Raw genomic sequence first — 20,937 nt, 5'->3', positions numbered from 1 at the left:
AGAGAGGGAACACAAGCAGCGGGAGTGGGAGAGGGAGAAGCAGGCTTCCTGCAGAGCAGGGAGCCCAATGTGGGGCTTGATGCCAGGACCCTGGGATCATGACCTGAGCTGAAAGCAGACACTTAGCGGCTGAGCCACCCAGGTGCCCTCGATCTATTAACTTTAACTAGGTAAGGAAATAAATGAATTGCGAAAAAGTAAGTTTTAAGAAAGACATTTCATACTGTATCTTAGTTCTGAATATTTATTAAAGTGCAGAATGAGGTTTAATTATGTATTATAGCACCCAGACAAGATGAAAACTGCTTTCATAACCCGCTGTTTATAATTTTTTGTATTTATGCCTAAAAAGTAATTGATTTTGCTTTAATATTTTTTGTTTAGTTCCTAAATAGTAAGAAAGAAGAGATTTTGGCTGCTGTTTTGGAGCACTTTCCCACAAATACTACCATTCAGATGCTCTACCTAATAGTTGAATAGACAAATTGGTTATAATTTTTGCTGTATTTTCTTTTTTTAACAATGTATCTTAACGCTGTGTAATAATTTTGGTCAAAATGCCATTTAAAGATCTAGTGAAGATCATCATGAGGGAAACTGGAACAATTATTAGCAAGTTTATAAACTTTGCTGGCTTCTGGAATTTCCATGTCCATGTTCCCTTCCTTGCTTTGCTGCCTTGAAACAATGGTCCATTCCATGTGGCGAGAAGAGACTAAGTGTCTCACTGTGTGACCAAGAATGGGAATAATTTAAGATCATGTAATGGTCAAAACCAAGCCTGAATGGGGTTCACCAAATCAAATAAATGGTTCGAATGACTGTGCCATAAGAACACAGGTCTGGTTGGCACCAAATCCGTGCTGTTCCCTTCACGCTCATTTAGTGGTTCTGATTCCTGTTAATAGGAAATGCTAGATACTCATTGTATGTACGTATTTTTTTAAATAGGAAGCGATGCCATTCCCGCTTTTTATGATGTGAATCTGTATATTTTCCCCACTATTTTATCATGAAAAAATTTCAACAGAGGAAAACTGAACGAATGAGTGCACAGCTATAGAATCCACCATCTAGATTCTAAAAATTGTGGACATTACATGACACTTACTTCACCACTTATCCACTCTTCCGTCCATATATCAGTCCATCTTACATGCGGTGCGTTTCGAAGTAAGATGCAGAGGTCAGTACACTTCTCTCTAAATTCTTCAGCATATGGGGAACTAGAGTTCAATATTTGAATATTTGTTTATGGCTCTCTCTTTTTTTCCAAGGTAACATTTGTGTTTAGTGAAATGCTCAAATCTTAATTATGCCATTTGATGTATTTCGACAGATACATATACTTTGTAACTTAAACCCCCTGTCTAGCTATAGAACATTTCAGACATCCCAGATAACTCCCTCTGGGATTTTGGAACCATGATTTATACATTGTTGCCCCACAGAATTGGTCTGGAGATGTAGTTAGAGACTCAGAAAGTTGATTGGTGATAAAGGACCACAGAGCAGTTTTGTCTCTGTTTTCTTTGACAGAGAAGTATAATCAGAGCAGGGACTGGAGAGCTGGTTGCTTTAATTCTTGTATGCTAATTATTTTCTCATTGTCATGCCAGTTGAGTATAAAGAATATTCAGGAGTTGGAAAAGAGTAACTAACCGTAGCTAGCTTCCACCCAGACACTTAACGGGTATTTGTTAAAGTACATATTTAAAAAGTTGGTACCAAATGCATTCACGTAACTGTGCATTTTTTTTTCAAAGATTTTTATTTATTTATTTGACAGACACAGATCACAGGTAGGCAGAGAGGCAGGCAGAGAGAGAGGAAGGGAATCAGGCTCCCTACTGAGCAGAGAGCCCTATGTGGGGCTCGATCCCAGGACCCTGTGATCATGACCTGAGCCGAAGGCAGAGGCTTAACCCACTGAGCCACCCAGGTGCCCCTGTGCATTTTTTTTTTAAAGATTTTATTTATTTATTTGACAGAGAGAGATCACAAGTAGAGAGGCAGGCAAAGAGAGAGAGGGAAGCAGGCTCCCTGCTGAGCAGAGAGAACCCAATGTGGGGCTCCATCCCAGGACCCTGAGCCGAAGGCAGAGGCTTTAACCCACTGAGCCACCCAGGTGCCCCGTAACTGTGCATTTTTATCCAAATTTCCAAATACGTCAGTGCAGGGCTTGGTTATTTTCCTTGAACTTTTTAAAGTTTCAGATACCAGTTTTATTCATTCCTATCATTTCATCTTTTCCCCCAATTTGGTAAGCCCTCCTGCTCTTAGGACAAAAGAAATGAAGCTTATCATTTTAAATAAAACTTCTAGCCTCATATAAGCATTTCTCACCATAAATGTGGATTATAAAGTTGTTTTTAAATTACTAGAGGCAATTTTGAGGAATTCTCTGCAGAACAGATTGGCCTTAGAATGAGGCAGAGCTAGGTCTAAACCCTGACTGTGCTTCTTACTGACTCCATGACCTTTGGCAAATCGCTTAATCACTTCGATCCTTGATTTCTCTGTTTATAAAAGGGGGACAATACATGTATCTACTTCATGGAGTTGTTGAGAGGATCAAATGAATTTAAAAAGGCAGTTTTCAGTGCTGAGCACATATTATGTACTCAAAAACTGTTAATGTTGTGATTATTTTAGTAAAGACTGGCTCAATATATGCTTTGTTGTTTGAAATAGTCCTGATAATATTTATAAAGCTTAGGGAACATAGTAATTGTATTTAAGAGATCATATAGCCCTCATCTAGCATCTAATCCCCTAAAAGAACAATATCCACAGCTTTTCATTTTAAGTTAATATTTATCAAGAATCAGAGGTAAAAAGCAACCAACTCCCACCAATAGCTAAAACAAAAGATTCATGACACCAAAAGTTGGTGAGGATATGAAGGAACTAGAATTCTTTGTTGTTGTTGTTTAGTTTTTATTTCATAATCATAAACTTAACTCTGTAATCTAAGTTGACTTGGAGGGGGATAAGGAAAATACGGAACCATGGAACTGCCCCAGGGAACACAAAGATCATTTCAGCAGATGGGGGTGATGGGGCCCTCTCCTAAGCTACGGGAGGAAGAATCTGGTGCTTGAGATATGACACAAGTCAAATTTATTAGATTTGTCCACATCAGCAACGGTGATCTTCTTGGTGGTCTTGCCGTTCCGGGATCCAAGGTGTTCTGTGGCTGCTACAATATTCCTGCCCTCTCTCACCTTGCCAGAGACCACATACATACGTGCCATCCAATCATTCAGTTTTGGCAGTGCAGATGGAAAACTGGGAACCATTTGTGTAGGGTCCGGCATTTGCCAAGGACAAGATGCCAGGACCCATATGCTCCAGGATGAAATTCTCATCAAATTTCTCCCCCTAGATGGATTTGCTGCCAGGGCCATTAGGGCGTATGAAGTCACCCCCCTGGCATGTAAATCCTGGAGTAATACTGTCAAAGCAGGAAATTTTATAACCAAATCCTTTCTTCCCAGTTCTCAGAGCACACAAGTTTTCTGCCGTCTTTGGAGCTTTGTCTGCAAATAGCTCAAAGGAGATGCACCCCAAAGGCTCACCATCCCTGGCAATGTCCAAGAACAAGGTAGGGTCGACCGTGGCTGGGTGGCGTCTACAAGGGCCAGAATTCTTAGGTATGGTGAGTAGGAATGTAAAATAGTTCAAACATTCTGAGAAAACTGTTTGGAGGTTTCTTCAAAGTTACACATAGATCTACTTACCCAAAAGTAAAGAAAACATATGCTTACAGAAATGTCTTGTGCTAGAATGTTCATAGCAAGTTTATTCACAATAGCCTCAAACTGGAAACAGAACTCAGATGTCCATCAACAAAAGAACAGATAATTAAACTATGGTCTATCCATACAATGACATACTAATTAGCAGTAAAAAAGGAATGAACGACAAATATATAAAACAACATGAATATTGAATCTTGACAGGGTGAATATTGACAGGGGTCAGAAAGTGCTGCCCCAAAATATGGTGACTGGCATATTAAATATTTTAAGTTAAAGGAATTTGAGAAAAGGCAGGTTCAGGAAGGACCCTCTGATTTTGCCCTGAAGCAGGTCATAAGATCCTGATGTGAGATAGGCATTCCCTATAATTGGAGGAAAGGAACATCCTTATCTGAAGAAGGAAGGACTTCAAGAGGACTCTGGATGAACAGGCCTTGCTAAATTTCCCCGACTGTACTACTCTTAGCTCATACCCATTTGTCACACTTTCCCACAACTTTCTACTCCTCATTAAACTTAGTACAAAAATACTCAGATTTTTTTTAAGGATTTTATTTATTTATTTGACAGACAGAGATCACAAGTAGATAGAGAGGCAGGCAGAAAGAGGGGGAAGCAGGCTCCCCGCAGAGCAAAGAGCCTGACTTTGGGCTCGATTCCACAACCCCGGGACCATGACCTGAGCTGAAGGCAGAGGCCCAACCCTCTGAGCCACCCAGGCGCCCCCAAAATACTCAGATTTAACAGTTTCTCCAGATCTTCATTTCCTTGGGGAGGCTCCCATGTCACATAAAACATGTTAGTAAATTTACATGCTTTCCTCTTGTTAATCTATCTTTTGTTACAGAGCCCCAGCTGAGAATTTAGAAGGGTAGAAGGGAAAGACTTTTTTTCTCCCCTACCAAAAAAAAAAAAAAAAAAAGATTACTGGGTGGAAATGGGCTGCAAAGAAACAAACTGTAATGACTGAATTTATATAAAATTCTAAAACAGGCAAAACTAAACTATGACCATATGAAACAGAGCAGTTGTTGCTTCTTGGGGGTGGGAGATTGATTGGGAAGGGGCTTAAGGGAACTTTCTGGAACATTTAATAGGTGTTTGGCAAAAGTAGTTGAATAGTGCCTGTAGGATTTCAGCATATGACTGCATATAATTTGAAAATTTTTTAAAAAAGAGGGGGGCAACCAACCTGTCAATTTGGAAGTTCTTGGGAGATCTTTTCTGTCCAAACAGCTTTCCATTGGTTGCTCCTCATGCTCTCCAAAACTTATATTTTTCCTTTTTTGTTTTTGCCAGTATAATGTATATTGTAACTCATTACAGGGTTAGTTTACGTTTCCCCAAAGACTAATGAAGTTGGGCATCTTTTCATATGTTTATTGGACTTTTGGATATCATCTTTTAGAAGTGTTTGTTCTGGGACTTTTTTTTTTGGCCCATTTTTTCCACTAGGGCATCTTTTCTTATTTTTTTGTAGGAGTTATATATTTCGGATACAAGGCCTTTGTCATACGTATGTATTGTAAATATCTTCTCTCACTCTGTATGTTGTCTTTTCACTCTCAATGATGTCTTTTGGTGAATAAGCATTCTTAATTTAATATGGTTCAATTTATGGGATGCCTGGGTGGCTCAGTGGGTTAAGCAGCTGCCTTCGGCTCAGGTCATGATCCCAGCGTCCTGGGATCGAGTCCCACATCGGGTTCCTTGCTTGGCGGGGAGCCTGCTTCTCCCTCTGCCTCTGCCTGCCATTCTGTCCGCCTGTGCTCGCTCTCTCTCCCTCTCTCTCTGACAAATAAATAATAAAAAAAATCTTTAAAAAAAATATGGTTCAATTTATATATTTTCCCTTTATGTTTAGTGCTTTTTCTGCTTTGTTGTAAACTTTTTGCCTACTTCAAGGTCACACAGATGTTTTCTTATGTTTTCTGCTAAAAGTGTTGCTTGACTTTTAAAATATAGATTGGCAACCCAAATGAACTATATTTTTATGATGGAGGTAAAAGTCCAAATAAATTTTTTTCCATATGAATATCCAAATGCCCTAGCACCATTTTTTTGAAAAGACAATTGTTTTCCCTCAATTGATGCACATCCTGGAGGACTTGTAAAATAATGTATTTTATATACATATATATATATGTAATTTATATAAATGGTTCAAACTCTACACACAGTTCTGTTTTCCTATTTTTATGCAACACTGTTGATACACATAACCCATTATTAGCTGAATAGTATCCCATTATATGGATGTATCATGAAGAATTTAATTATTTCCCTAAAAGCAGACATTTAGAGTTTCCAGTTTTTTTTACTGCTGTTGTTGAGGTGCTGAAATGAACATTTTGTTCAAAGAGAGTGCCTGTTTGTTTCCTAAGGATAAAGTGCGAGGCGCGGGAATCCCCCGGCTCAGGTGCAAGGACTTTTTTTTTTTTTTTTAACATTTTATTTATCTGACAGAGATCACAAGTGGGCAGACAGGCAAGCAGAGAGAGAGAGAGAGAGAGAGAGGAGGAAGCAGGCTCCCCGCAGAGCAGAGAGCCCGATGTGGGACTCAATCCCAGGACCCTGAGATCATGACCTGAGCTGAAGGCAGAGGCTTAACCACTGAGCCACCCAGGTGCCCCTGCAAGGACATTTTAAAGTTTGCCTTCTGTAAGGATTATGCCAGTTTTTATGCCCACCCACAGTCTAGAAACGTGTTTCATCATATTCTCGCCAACAGTGGCCATTATCGATCTTTTTAATCTTTGCTAAATTAAGTGCAAAGGAAATTTATTGTTTTCATTTCCAACTTTTTTTTTTATAATAGGTTAAAATTTTTTGTATATCCTTATTGGCTGTTTTACTTGTTTTGGATGGCCTGTTCAACTTTTCGCCCAATTTTCCTTTGAGATTGTCTTTTCCTTACTGGTTTATAAACATATATATGTTATAATAACAGAATGTTCTCTTGCAGTTTCCCTTGTTTGGCTTTTAAGCTCATACTGTCTTTCGAGCACCGGTTTTAACTCAACTTGCATTACAAACCACCTTCGGCCTCACAGCCTTAGAAAGCCTTCCCTGCCCAAAGGCCAGGTGGACGGAGCAAGCGTGCTCAGGAAGGGTTGCCCCTCCCCTCCTCATGGAGGGGGCGGGGACAAAAGACGCCCCGCCTCCGCAAGCACGCTCCGTTGCCATGGAAGCCGTGGGCAGGGAGCTTGGAGCTTCCCAGCTTCAGTACCCGGCAGAGAAACGAAACCTAGGTAGCGAGGGCTTCGGCGGCGAGAGTCGCCGGCGTGCGTAACGTTGACGCGTGACGCCAGCCCGGCCTCGAGGCGCGTGCGCAATGTGTCTTTCAGGGCCCTCGGGCCACTGTCTGCCGACGTTCGGCGGCGGCGCGACCTGGAGGTGGGTTCCCGCTTCTGGTGTGGCGGGGGCGGGCCAGGGCCTCATTCTCGGCTTCTCGGAGCGCCACCTACCTCTGCAGTGGCAGGGAAGCTGGGGGCGCCGCAGATCTTTAGGAGCGACCGTTCCGGGATGCGGCCCGGGAGCGGAAGTGGAGGATGGTTCCCTCGAGTGAGGAGAGAGCGTGAAGCGCTGCCTCTCTAGACTCGGGGGGCCGAGGTGGGCGTGAGCGAAGGTAATCAGACCCGGGTTCTGAGGCGGGGTCCCCCTGCGACTTTCCAGAGGGTGAAGCAGGGGATGGGACGGAGGTTCCTCCAGGTCAGGAGGGATCGGGCCGCTCGAATGGAGCTTGGGACTCACTTCCATCAGGTGAAAGGTGATCGTGGGTGCCCCTGGCCCAAATTAAACCGCTGGATACACTCTAGCTAATTATTTTCACCGTTGCTGGGAGGAGGAGTTGCCAGAAACACTTCTAAAACTCCTTTGTAAGCGTTAATTGGAGAGAGCGCTGTTGATGAGATCTTGTGGGTTTTGTGTCAGGCCCACGAATTTTGCAGGTATTTCCTTTGTGGCTTCGAGCAGGGAGCTACAGGACTTTTCCACTCTAATCTGCAAAACAAGAATGGTAATGCTGACCCTCCTGGCAGAATTATGATGCCACAAAGCTCTATGGAGTGCTTAATGAAAGGGGCAGAGGAACATATGGAAACTTTTTTTTTCTTATATTCTGTAAACCACGCTTTTTGTTGTTTTTTATTTTTGGTCATGCATTGAAGTGCTGGAGTGAAGTTGAAGTGAATTATTATGACTCCTATTCAGAACCTAATCAGAGGAGTGCCCTTTGTGCTAAGTATCATATACATTCATTTGTTCAATAAATACTGTGTGTTTAATGTGTACCAAGCACTGTTGTAGCCTTGGGGTGATAAATGAGTCAACAAAGCAAAGATCCTTGCCTTGTGGAGCTTAAATTCCAGTTTGGGGAAGACAAAAAAACATAATAAGCAAAATATATTAGAAGGAAAAGAAAGTCATGGAAAAAGAAAAGTACAGCTAGGGCTATACCTTTACCATTGGTGGTAGTACAAGATACAACTAGGGTGTCAGGGTAGATTTCATAGAAGAATTACACCTGTGTAAATATTCGAAGGAGATGAGGGAGTTAGCTATGCAGGCAATCTAGAGGAAGAGTGTTCCAGGAAGAGGAATTGATCGAGACTTGCAGGTTGCCGTTGTACCTGGTGGTAAGTGAACAGGAATAAAACTTCTGTGGCTGGAGCAGAATGACTAAGGAGAATAATAGACAGTTAGGTTAGAGATAATTTGGGGCTGGAGGGCAGAAATCTTCAAGGGCCTTGTAGGCTACTGTAAGGACTGTGGCATTTACTTTGAGTGAAATGGGGAGCCAAAGCAGGCAAAGATTGAAGAGACCAGTTAGAAGGCTATGGCAGTAATCCAGCAGAGAATTGACAGTGTCTACAATCAGGAGGCTGGTAGCTGGAGGTGGGTGGTTTCTGGGAATTTGATAGGAGGAAACGAAGGTTGGATTATAGACCTGAGCATTATTCAAAATATACATATATATATATATACCTATATATAGTCAATATCTATAATTTTTATATAAATCTATCAGATATAGGCTTGAATTGTGTACCACAGGTGTAGTCTGGAAGAACAGTGGCGTGTTTGAATCACTTTAGTTTTTCTCACGTGAAGGTAATTATCTGTTAGCTTACGTAAGATTTCAGAGCTTATCTACAGCCATTAATTAGTATGTGAAATTAGACTAAAATCAGATTTTTTTCCAAGATAGACTACAGTTGCCATCTAAACATGGTTGTAGTTTCCAGTAAGCACAGTGGAAATTAAGACAAAATAACTTGAAATAAACTTTCGCTTGCTTTTATTTAGTATTTTATTGAATGTGACAATGCCTCATTTTTGCCTTCTTTCAGAAGTCTGTCTGAATATAGCTTCTAACTAAAAAAAAAAAAAAAAGATCTAAGATAAGAAAAAGTTATTGCTGGGCAAGTGTGACCATTAACTATACGCGTATTGTAAATATACTGTCACGAACAGAAATGGCTAAGAAGATACTTATTATTTCAAGAAGCTTACAAGCTAGTGGAGTATACAGGGTTGTAAATAATTTAAACAAAACATAAGAGGATGAAAAAAATGTGCTAAAAGAACAGTACAAAATAAATGCTAATAGAATATAGTCTTTCGGGTATTGTGTTTATCGTGGCTCAAGCTCACTTTTGTTGCCCATTTTAATCATGAAACATTGGCTTTTTGCGGAATGATGGTTGTGTTGTCAGTTTTTTGTGTTTTACAAATTTAGATTCCTTTTGAGAAACTGGTGTAGAATGCATTGAGTATACTAAGTAAATGCAGTACTTAGGAATTTAAAGTGCCTATTAATTAACACTGAGCCAACAAGTACTGTGTAATACTTACAGCTCTGTCTTCTGGGATGTATAACTTAGGCCAACACTATGCCATTAAGCCATGCTTCTTTCCCTTATATCTCTTTCCTTCTCTAGTGTTTTTGGTTTCTTAGGCAGTGTTAGAACACAGAATGTACGTTGACTTGTTTATAATTTGTAAATTCATTGAGGATATTTCTTCAATTTAAAGGTCCTTTATCAAAGTGTGTTACATTTTGGTGGCAAGAAGATATTTTATAGTGGAGGCATGGAGTTGTCTGAGCAGATAATAGAGGAATCTAGTTTAGAGACATGCCAGGTTGAGCTACAGTTCAGTTTTAGCATTGAGCTGAATAGAGGCTAACCAGTCAGGTACACCACAGTTAACAAGCAGTATGGTGATGAGTGTTAGTTGGTGGCCTGTAAAGGTGATTTGGTACCACATCACATGGGTACCAAAGTGCATGTCTTAGCAAGAGTGTGAGATCTGGATGGAGAATGTATTTGGCAGTTGTAGGTAAATAAGTGTGTTGGCAGAGAGGCCTGGTATCAATACCAGTAATGGGTTCAGGTGTAGAATCTTTTCCTGGAAGGAGGTGAGATTTGAAGGAACTAAAAAAAAACTGAAAGTCACTTGTTAAAGCTTGGTCAAAGTTCAAGGGATGAATCTTAGTCTGACAGTGTGTTTGGGGCCGTGTGGGTGGTGTCTCAGCCATGGGTAGAGGAAAATTTTGGGTAGGAGCTAAACAGATTATTCTGTTAATATGAGCTGTTAATATGATGAATATTCGTATTAAATAAAATATGCTTTTTATATGCTAACATGTTTATCCTCATCTAAAAAAAAAATGATACCCTAACTTTTTTAAAATAAGAAATAGGCTCAAAGATGTAATTTGCCCAGGCCCACTTTTTAACTGTGGATTTGAGTTCAGGTCTGTTGGATGTAAAAGCCTTTACTCTTTCTTTATTCCAGATTGCTTCTTTGTGTAACAGAATGTGCTGACATTAGTCTTCCCATTTTAGGTAGTTTGTCAGGAGTATGATCTGATTTGCTGTGGATGAGATTTCACTCACTAATAAATTTGATTCATTTAATTATGTGCTTTCTTTTTCTAGATTTTAATTTAATTTGAAAATGAGTAAGTGCAGAAAGCCACCACTGGGTTCAAGTCCTGAGACATTCAGCCCAGATGTTCTTGCTGACATTTTTGAACTCTTTGCCAAGAACTTTTCTTATGGCAAGCCACTTAATAATGAGTGGCAGTTACCAGATCCGAGTGAGGTTTTCACTTGTGACCACATGGAATTTAATACATTGCTTGATTTGAAGAACTCCCTAAATGAAGTAAAAAACCTACTGAGTGATAAGAAATTGGATGAGTGGCATGAACACACTGCTTTCACTAACAAAGCTGGAAAAATAATTTCTCATGTGAAAAAATCTGTGAATGCTGAACTTTGTACTCAAGCATGGTGTAAGTTTCATGAAATTTTGTGCAGTTTTCCACTTATTCCACAGGAGGCTTTTCAGAGTGGAAAATTGAATTCTCTACACCTTTGTGAAGCTCCTGGAGCTTTTATAGCGAGCCTCAATCACTACTTAAAATCCCATCGCTTCCCCTGTGATTGGAGTTGGGTAGCTAACACTTTGAATCCATACCATGAAGCAAATGACAATCTTATGATGATTATGGATGACCGACTTATTGCAAATACCTTGGGTTGGTGGTACTTTGGTCCAGATAACACTGGTGATATCATGACCTTGAAATACCTAACTGGACTTCAGAACTTCGTAAGCAACATGGCTACTATTCACTTGATCACCGCAGATGGGAGTTTTGATTGCCAAGGAAACCCAGGTGAACAAGAAGCTTTAGTTTCTTCTTTACATTACTGTGAAGTTGTCACTGCTCTGACAACTCTTGGAAATGGTGGCTCTTTTGTTCTGAAGATGTTTACTTTGTTTGAACATTGTTCCATAAACCTGATGTACCTGCTAAACTGTTCCTTTGACCAAGTCCATGTTTTTAAACCTGCTACTAGCAAGGCAGGGAACTCAGAAGTCTATGTGGTTTGTCTCCACTATAAGGGAAGAGAGGCAATACATCCTTTGTTATCTAAGATGGTGCTGAATTTCGGGACAGAAATGACCCAGAAAGCTCTCTTTCCCCATCATGTGATTCCTGAATCTTTTCTTAAAAGGCATGAAGAATGTTGTATGTTCTTTCATAAATACCAGCTAGAGACTATTTCTGAGAACATTCGTCTGTTTCAGTGCATGGGAAAAGGGGAACAAACAAAGCTGAATAATTTAAGGGACTGTGCTGTTCAATATTTCATGCAAAAGTTTCAGTTGAAGCCTCTTTCCAGAAATAATTGGCTAGTGAAAAAATCTAATATTGGTTGTAGTACGAATACAAAATGGTTTGGGCAGAGGAACAGATATTTTAAAACCTATAACGAAAGGAAAATGCTGGAAACCCTTTCATGGAAAGATAAGGTGGCCAAAGGATACTTTAATAGTTGGGCAGAAGAACATGCTGTGTATCATTCTGGGCAAAATTCTCTCTTAGAAGGGACAGCTTCCAGTCTTGAGTGTCACTTGTGGCATATTTTAGAGGGAAAGAAACTGCCAAAGGTAAAGTGTTCTCCTTTCTGTGATGGTGAAATTTTAAAGACTCTTAATGAAGCAATTGAAAAGTCATCAGGAGGAGCCTTGAATTTGGATTCCAAGTTCTGGCCCAAACAGCAGTATTACTGTTCTTGTCACATTTTTACTGAAGAACTGGTATTTTCTGAGTTGTTTAACCTAACCAAGTGCCTTCAGGATGAGCAGGTGGTAGAACCCAGCAACCAAATGAAGTGCCTGCTTGTGGGCTTTCCAACCGTTCGTGATATCAAAACACATATACCACTGGAATTTCACCTCTTGGAATCACCTGAACTCATGACTTTCAGCTGTTCATTGCTTCATGATGGAGACCCGACTTACCAGCAGCTGTTTCTGGACTGCCTTCTACAATCATTGCAGCAGCTTCATACAGGGGATGTTATGATTTTGCCAGTACTTTCTTGTTTTACAAGATTTATGGCCGGTTTGATCTTTGTACTGCACAGCTGTTTCAGATTCGTCACATTTTCTTGTCCCACTTCTTCTGAGCCCTTGAAGACCTGTGCGGTCCTGCTGTGTGTTGGTTATCAGGACCTTCCAAATCCTGTTTTCCAGTATCTGCAGAATGTGAATGAATTGTTGAGCTCTTTGCTTAAATCTGACGCACCCGAACAGGTTTTACAGTTTGTGCCAATGGAGGTGCTCCTTAAGGGGGCACTACTTGATTTTTTGTGGGATTTGAATGCTGCCATTGCTAAAAGGCATTTGCACCTAATTATTCAAGGAGAGAGAGAAGAAATCATCGGCAGCCTTCAGCTATGACATTGAAATTGTCCTTTCTGAGATTTAACTTTATGGCTTCTTAGGGTTTCCATTGTTATTTCAGTCCTTTGCTATTTAAAAACCATTCATTAGGGGGAAAGGCCAACTTTTGCATCATTGAAAGTCTCATTATTTTGGGAAAACCACCAGCTAGTTCTGATCTCCTATACATGCCTGTAGGCATGGAGTTTGCCATGTGGTGCAGTCTCTGCAGTGATGATATTCAACCTCGGACATGAGATGTGTGTATACAGTTGGGATGGACACATGCATACTTACTTAAGCAGTTTACTTGGTCTTATTTATCTGTTTTAAGATTTGCACCCATGTGCCTTCCTTCAGATTAGATTTTTTCCCAACTGATTTCCTCATTGGCTAATGCTATTAATAAATTGAGAGAGGTCTCTGATGAAAGGAGGTGAACCACTCCTCAGCAACACTGGGTGTTCTTTAATACTGACCGTGTCAGTTATGGATTTGGGGGAACTCCTCTTGCCAGATGTTCAGTATGTGCCATTCCTTGCCTTTAGGCCACTGACCCAATTTACTTGTGTGGTTCAAATGAAGCTATGTGCTGTTTTCTGAATATTTAATGACCACAGCCATCCAGCTAGAAAGGATATCAGGACAGCTTCAAACCAAAGATCATGTTTAAAACAATGAAAAATCACTGTGTCTAGTACACACTTGTATCATGAAAAGTTTCATTTAGGAATGGTGTAGAAATCTTTAACTTCCGGGAAATAATCTGTGAGCTAACAGATTTTTTTTAGATTGTAAAATAGTGTGTATGGACACCTTTTGGGGACATATGAATGTAATGAACATAGTGAATCCTAAAGAAAAACTTTAACACTTCCAGAATGATGGTTCAGCATTCAAAATTTTTCAGTCTTGTTTCTTTGAAAGTAGCACTTTACCAAAAGATTGACCATGAGATGGTTATTTTATCAGTTGTGTCTGATTTCTTTTGAATTATATGTATTTGACGTGTAAATGAGCTTTTCTGGCAAACTGTATTAAGCAGATCTTCGTTACTTCGAAGTTCCACAAAGTGGGGAATGTTTATATTCTCACATGTGTATTTTAGACATTTTTGTTAGTTATTAAAAAATAGATGTATTCTCTGTATTTGGTTGATAAATATTAATCTGAATTTTTTTCATGTTCTTTGCTATTTTAAGTTCCATTATAGATTCATGAATAAAGTCATTAGCAGAGAGATTTTGTGTTCGTCTTTTTTAAAGAGAATCATGGGGGAAGTTAAAAATATATCTTGGAAACATTTTTTTAAAGGAAGGTTTGAATGGGAGTTAATGTTCCTTCATTTCCTCTGATTTGTATTCATTAAAATTTAGTCCTTAATATTGTAATATTTATGGAATTTCTACTTCAGGAAAGAAACTGAATACTGGCACTGGTATTAAAACTTTCTTTTAAGCACCTCAAATAAGCATTGAATGCTTATGTGGTTTTTTTTTTTTTTTTTTTTTTTTTAAACACTAATCCATCTCTGTTGGAATACATAGCACAGTGGTGTATATTAGAATATATTTTGGTATTTAACTTGACTTTTGGAATCAGTTGCTGTTCATCTGATTTTTTTGGATTCACATTTGCTCCATAGGTGAGAATAGGACTTGAAGGTTCAGATTGAACTTGATGTGGATGACAGGTACCAATGATTTTTAGGAACTTCTCTTTGAGAAAAAAAGGAGGAAAAGTGCTATCCAAAAAATGAATGACAAGAAGACTGTAAGGTGAGACATGATTTATATATTAAAATGGGTTCTTTAAAAAAAAATTATTTTGTAGGTTTTGTAATTTTTAACTTAATTGTTGAAATTAAGAGTTTTGTTGAAAAAAGCTTTTTAACAACCAGAAAATGTAAACTTCATAAATGTGTTTTCTAAAAACTTAGATGAGAAACAGTTCTTATAAATGTAATTTTCCACTGTTCATTTTTGTCCTCCCTAAGAAAAATATATTTTAGTGGAGGCCTTTATATATTATCCCAATGTTGCTTAAATATTTTAATGCATTGAAAATATCTTTTCTTGAGTAAATTGAACATCGAATTTGTAGACTTTACTCCATCTTTAAAATAGTTTTTTATGTTTAAAAAGATCCAGAGATCTTGGAGTGGAATGAAAGAAGCATTTAAAATACTAGGAAGAATTGGAAAAAAAAGTTGTTCGATGCTTTTGTTATTTTACTTATTTTTGATGAGAATATACCTGGTCTTTAAAAATATGTAAACCTACTTTTCATTTCCCGTTGAACTCATAATAGTTAGACTGCTGTGGCATGGGTAAATGAAATCAGTTAATCCCTTACATTCTCATATTTTTAGAAATGAAAATGTTGATTATCAACCCAACCAAAATCTTATTTTCCATGTTTAAATACTTTTCCATATTTAAGTTGATTTGAAAACCAAAGGGCAACACTATTACTTCATTTAGTCTATTTTTGCTTTATTCTGAGATGAAAGTAAGAGATAAGACATTTTTAGTTTCAATTTTTTTAATTGTTTGAAACAATAAACTATTATCCTTTTTAAGTTAAGCAGTACAAAGATTTTACAGCATTAGGTTTTTTTTTGCTAATTTTTGTGTTCTAAAAAATAACATTTATTAATTAAACTGGTACAATTAGGCCTTTAAATGTCCTTTGTTATCTTACATTTTGTTACATCCTTGTTATTATACATTTTGAAGAAAACTTAGACTTAATGTAAATATTATCCTCTATTAAAATGATGAAAAATTATTATGCGTAGATGGTATAGATATGCAAGGTCTGACTGAAAATTTGTTTATTACATAGTTACTATTGAAAATAGAGATTCAATTGTTTGATAATAGGCCTCCCCAGCCCTTTTCTATCTTTTTTTTTTTTTTTTTTTACTGGATTAAAATTCATTTCAGGCTGATCTTGGGAGCAGAACTAACCATAAAACAAAAATTTCAGTATTCCCTAATGAATTTCTATTTGGATGGAAAACATTTTTCAGAGCTGGCCTCATGATAGCAGGTGAACCAAAAGTATATGACATATAATAACTCATAATAAGTAGCTATGTTTTAGGACATGTAATTAAACCAAAAATCCTCAAAATTTATAATGAGTTCCTACTATTTTGTACTTTCTGATCAATGTATTCTTTGTATAAAGTAGCAATCTTTGAATATGGAGTTCTGTCTTCCCCAATCTGTTATTTATATTTTCTTAGTTTGAACCAATACAGAAGATCAAAGTAACTTACCTTTGGATAAGTATAAGTTTATACGGTAATGTTTCGGGAAGGGGAGAAGCTGCTTTATAACCACAGATATGGTGAAGTTGTCTGCTGTTTTTTGTTAGTAAAAATATTTAGAAATGACCTGTCATTGAGCATGGGTTAGCATTTAATCTTACTCAAGTGAAAATTTTATTTAAAAGTCTGATCTGCTTCTGGTCACATACAGGTTGTATACTCATTTACAAGTCGTACCCAGAGTAGTGTTTTCTCTAATTTTCTTGAGATTTGTTTCTATCTTTCCAGAGTATCTTTATAGACCCAGTGAGGTATAATTCTGTGTTCACTGTGTGCCAAGTGTAGCAGCATCAGTATAGTCTGTTACTGGACTTTTAATATAATTTATTATTTAAAATTGCAGCCACATTGTTGATTTGTGGGCTAAATTTGTCATGATATAATTAAAACATTTGTAGAGATTGCTCTTTAAACTGTTTGTGTACATTTTGCCGAAAAGCTACTTTTACTAAAATGATTCTATAGACCTTTGTGGATAAACATATTTTATTTACCTGTGTATCTGCATCTTTTTGCTACTTAAACTTCTGCTTCAACACCAAATTATTTTACTGGGCAAGACAGATGTGCTTTTATGGTCTTGACTTTCGAGAATTTCTGTTATTTTCAGTGAATTTCAGGATTGAAAAATTAGTCTACCTACTAGGCCTGTTCAGAAACTTCAAAAGAAACACAAACATATCCTAGTGATTTTTTTTTATTAGAGTAAACATCATTCCTATAACTATTTGATAACTCCAGTAATATTAATCTCTTCCTGGAGCTGTTACACTTACCTCTTGAATCATTCAATCTGAGCATTACCTTAAATAAAGCAATATTACATTGTTCCTTTTTTTTCTACCATTCTTTCATTTTCTTTCCAGAATTATAAATTCAAGGGCAGAGTGCTATGGCACATGTTTATTTTATATTTCATATTGTCAGTACAGGTGTTATTTTATATTTTGTGTAGTCAATATATGTGTCTTCAGAATACTATTTTTTTTTATTATATAAAATTTACAAACATACAGAAAATTAAAATCATATTAACAACCCTTGGCCAGGTTCCATAACCACCAACATTTTGCTTAACTTGCTTTATCCTCCTACCTTTTTTTTTTTTTTTGAGTATTTAAAAACAAATTCATGGAATCTTAACAGATAAGGACTTTATTGCATGTGACAAAATTAATATCACCCAATACTTAGTCCATGTTCAAATTTTCCAGGTTGTCTCAAAAGTGCCTTTTTATGGTTGGTTCAAATAAGGATCCAAATAAGGCTGGCACATTGTATTTGCTTAATATGCCTCTGAAGTCTCTCTATGTAAAAGTCCCTCACCCCGTTCTGTAGCCCCAACATTTTCTTTTCTATGCCATGTTAACTGGCCTGTGCTTTTCCTCATGCTGAATTTGATTGTTTTGATTTGTATCTCTATGCCACATATTTCTTATAAATTGGTAGGTAGAGGTAGAGGATTGATTACCTTTGGCAGGAAAACTTTGTAAATGGCACTGTGTACTTCCTTTTTTCATCAGATCAGGAAGCACAAAATGGCTAGTTGCCCTGTCTCAATGACATTAAGATCAGTTGGATTCAAATGTCAAACTTATTTATACACTGCATTTTTCTGTTGGTCTTTCTTTCTTTTCTTTTTTTTTTTTTTAAGATTTTTATTTATTTATTTGAGAGAGATCACAAGTAGACAGAGAGGCAGGCAGAGAGAGAGAGAGACAGGGAAGCAGTCTCCCTGCTGAGCAGAGAGCCCCATGTGGGATTTGATCCCAGGAGCCTGAGATCATGACCTGAGCCGAAGGCAGTGGCTTAACCCACTGAGCCACCCAGGCACCCTCTGTTGATCTTTCACTTCATCATTTTTTATTTAATAGGTAGTGATACTTAGCTCTATTAGAGTTTGCAAGTTATTTTTTCTTTCTTTTTTTTTCTTTTTTTTTTTTTAAAGATTTTATTTATTTATTTGACAGAGAGAAATCACAAGTAGGCAGAGAGGCAGGCAGAGAGAGAGAGGAGGAAGCAGGCTCCCTGCTGAGCAGAAAGCCCGACGTGGGGCTTGAACCCAGAACCTGGGATCATGACCTGAGCCGAAGGCAGCGGCTTAACCCACCGAGCCACCCAGGCACCCTCTGTTGATCTTTCACTTCATCATTTTTTATTTAATAGGTAGTGATACTTAGCTCTATTAGAGTTTGCAAGTTATTGATTAACAACATTTCTTCAGTTATTAACTGGACTTTATAATATGTACTTGAAGTCATCCTCATTTGTTTTTTAAAAATAGTTTATTCAGGAAAAAACATGGAAAAAGTGCTTCATTTTTTAAAACACTTTATCAGTTTTCAGAAAAATAAGATGATGTTTTAGCAACCCTCAAAGGTGACTAATGAAATTTTATTTGGTGGTTTTTAAACTATCTTTAGGAGTTCATGGATGGTTGTGTATTTGATGTATTTTAACCAGTTACAAGTCCTGTTCTCATTTGATGCTCAAATTATCCTATTTTGACTTGGGTGGGTGAGGGATGGGCTCCTTCAGGTTAATACCTATGTTATTTTTTACATACTTTAAAGTAGCTTCTCTACTTTCTGGCACAACATATGCCCGTGTCATCTATATTTCTGCCCAGACCTGACATCATCCTGACCTTAATGGGAATGTCTACAGTGCAGTGGTTCTCAAGACTCTTTTCCTCTCTTAAAAATTACTGAAGAATCCAAAGAGCTTTTGTTCATTGGAATTGTATCTCTTGAGATGTTCCATGTCAGAAGCTAAACCTCATAAACATTTTAAGTTTCATCAATTGAGAAATAACAGTGATAAAAGTATTGTGTTAACATAAACATATTTTACCAAAAAATAACAAAAAATAACTTAGAAACGTGGAAGTGTTTACATTTTTGTAGATCTTTTTTGTATTATAGTAGAAGACAGATTCTCATATCCATTTTACGTTTAGTCTGTTTGTACTGCATTGTTTTAGTTGAAGTACTTAAGAAAATCTGGACTCCCAATGGGTAGTTGGAAAAGGAAGGAGTATTTTAATAACCTTTTTGGATAATTATGGATGTTCTTTGATGCTTTTCCAAAACTTGACAGGTGATAAAGTTGATTGCAAAGAAGAATCTTAAACTATATTAATGAGACTTTTGTACTCTGTTAAAATCTATTGGTCTGTCTTGTACTTTGAAGGGATTGCTTATTCATATGTGGTTTTGTAAACCCACAAATTCATCATTTGGAAGATGAGTTCTTTGGGTTATGCAGATCTTGCAAATGTTTTTGACATATTTGATTTATATGGTACCAAAAACCCCCCACATTTTTAAACTCACTGCTGATCCTTTATTTTTTATTCGTGCTTATTTTAAAAAATTCTTTTTAATTTTTTTATTAACATGTAATGTATTATTAGCCCCAGGGGTACAGGTCTGTGAATCGCCAGGTTTACACACTTTACAGCACTCATCATGGCACATACCTTCCCCAATGTCCGTAACCTCACCACCCTCTCCCTACCCCTCCTCCCCCCGGCAACCCTCAGTATGTTTTGTGAGATTAAGAGTCTCTTATGGGTCTCTTATCCCATCTTGTTTCATTTATTCCTTTCCTACACCCCAAACCCCCCACATTGCCTCTCAGCTTCCTCATATCAGGGAGATCATAGCAATCGCACTACTGGGTATTTACCCTAAAGATATAAATGTAGTGATCTGAAGGGGCATGTGCACCCAAATGTTTATAGCAGCAATGTCCACAATAGCCAAAGTGTGGAAAGAACCTAGATGTCCATCAACAGATGAATGGATAAAGAAGATGTGGTGTATATATATATATAAATATAAATATAGATATACAATGGAATTCTATGCAGCCATCAAAAGAAATGAAATCTTGCCATTTGCGACGATGTGGATGGAACTAGAGGGTATTGTGCTGAGCGAAATAACTCACTGCTGATCTTAATAGAAAAAAAATCAAAGTATTGAGAAGCTGTCGAACTCGGGTGATGAACAAACATTTTCTAAAATTTTGACTTTTGTTTGAATGCTTGAATTCTCTCTAAGTGACAACTTTGTCAGTTTTCCTTGAAGTGAGAGCTCACCTTATTAATTATTAAGGAAATATCTGTCGAATACCCAAGTCTATAACTACAAACTATAATTACCAACTACATAATAGCTATAGTTTGTCTCCCAGTTGTTCTTCCAAGTAAATACGATGTTCCATGAAAAATATACAATTTCAGTTTGCAACTCAGTTGCACAAATGCTTTTCCTGGGGACAGCCATCCTACTTTGGTATGCAGCAGAAATGCTTTATATGTACTTCCCATTTCTTTACCTAGAATATTTAAGGCATTTGCTCAAGAGTCAAAATTTAATAAGTTGGACTATTTTTACTACTTCAGGATATTCTTAAGTTAAAAAATCGCTTTTTTTCCACTGCCACGAATATGTGCATTGAAGAATGCAGTGACAACTTAGAGGAGTTTAGTGCCACTACCTTGATTTGTGCTAAGGCACCAGCAGTTTTGCCCACCACTGCTTTTGGATCATCATAGTATAAAGCGGAAATACATAATGTTTT

General features: G+C 37.6%; 2 protein-coding genes and 1 pseudogene across 3 annotated transcripts in view; 2 read left to right on the top strand and 1 right to left on the bottom strand.

The window, feature by feature from the left end:
- Positions 1–3,077: 3,077 nt before the first annotated feature.
- LOC125089559 (peptidyl-prolyl cis-trans isomerase A-like) lies at positions 3,078–7,205 on the bottom strand (annotated as a pseudogene).
- CMTR2 (cap methyltransferase 2) lies at positions 7,034–14,252 on the top strand. 2 transcript variants are annotated; one of them, XM_047711410.1, is made up of 2 exons: positions 7,034–7,160; positions 10,709–14,252. In XM_047711410.1, exon 2 carries the CDS (start codon positions 10,728–10,730, stop codon positions 13,026–13,028), a length of 2,301 nt encoding a protein of 766 aa, XP_047567366.1. In that variant the 5' UTR covers positions 7,034–7,160; positions 10,709–10,727; the 3' UTR covers positions 13,029–14,252. The 2 variants fall into 2 exon arrangements, with proteins under 2 accessions (XP_047567366.1, XP_047567365.1); XM_047711409.1 differs by lacking the exon at positions 7,034–7,160 and adding an exon at positions 7,256–7,392.
- The window catches only part of HYDIN (HYDIN axonemal central pair apparatus protein), a 403,917-nt gene continuing 390,380 nt past the window's right edge, over positions 7,401–20,937 (top strand). Inside the window, exons 1-2 of the mRNA XM_047711407.1 lie at positions 7,401–8,007; positions 14,656–14,788. The gene's annotated coding sequence lies outside the window, so the exon portion shown is untranslated. The remainder of the gene's footprint in view (positions 8,008–14,655; positions 14,789–20,937) is intronic.

Source organism: Lutra lutra, chromosome 17 (assembly GCF_902655055.1).
Source record: "Lutra lutra chromosome 17, mLutLut1.2, whole genome shotgun sequence".
Classification (NCBI taxonomy): domain Eukaryota; kingdom Metazoa; phylum Chordata; class Mammalia; order Carnivora; family Mustelidae; genus Lutra; species Lutra lutra.
The sequence above is the reverse complement of the archived record's forward strand: the minus strand, read 5'-3'. Positions and strand labels throughout refer to the sequence as shown.

Excerpts from the sequence above, each read along its gene's own strand:
- CMTR2 (XM_047711410.1), top strand. The coding sequence starts at position 10,728 with ATGAGTAAGTGCAGAAAGCCACCACTGGGTTCAAGTCCTGAGACATTC.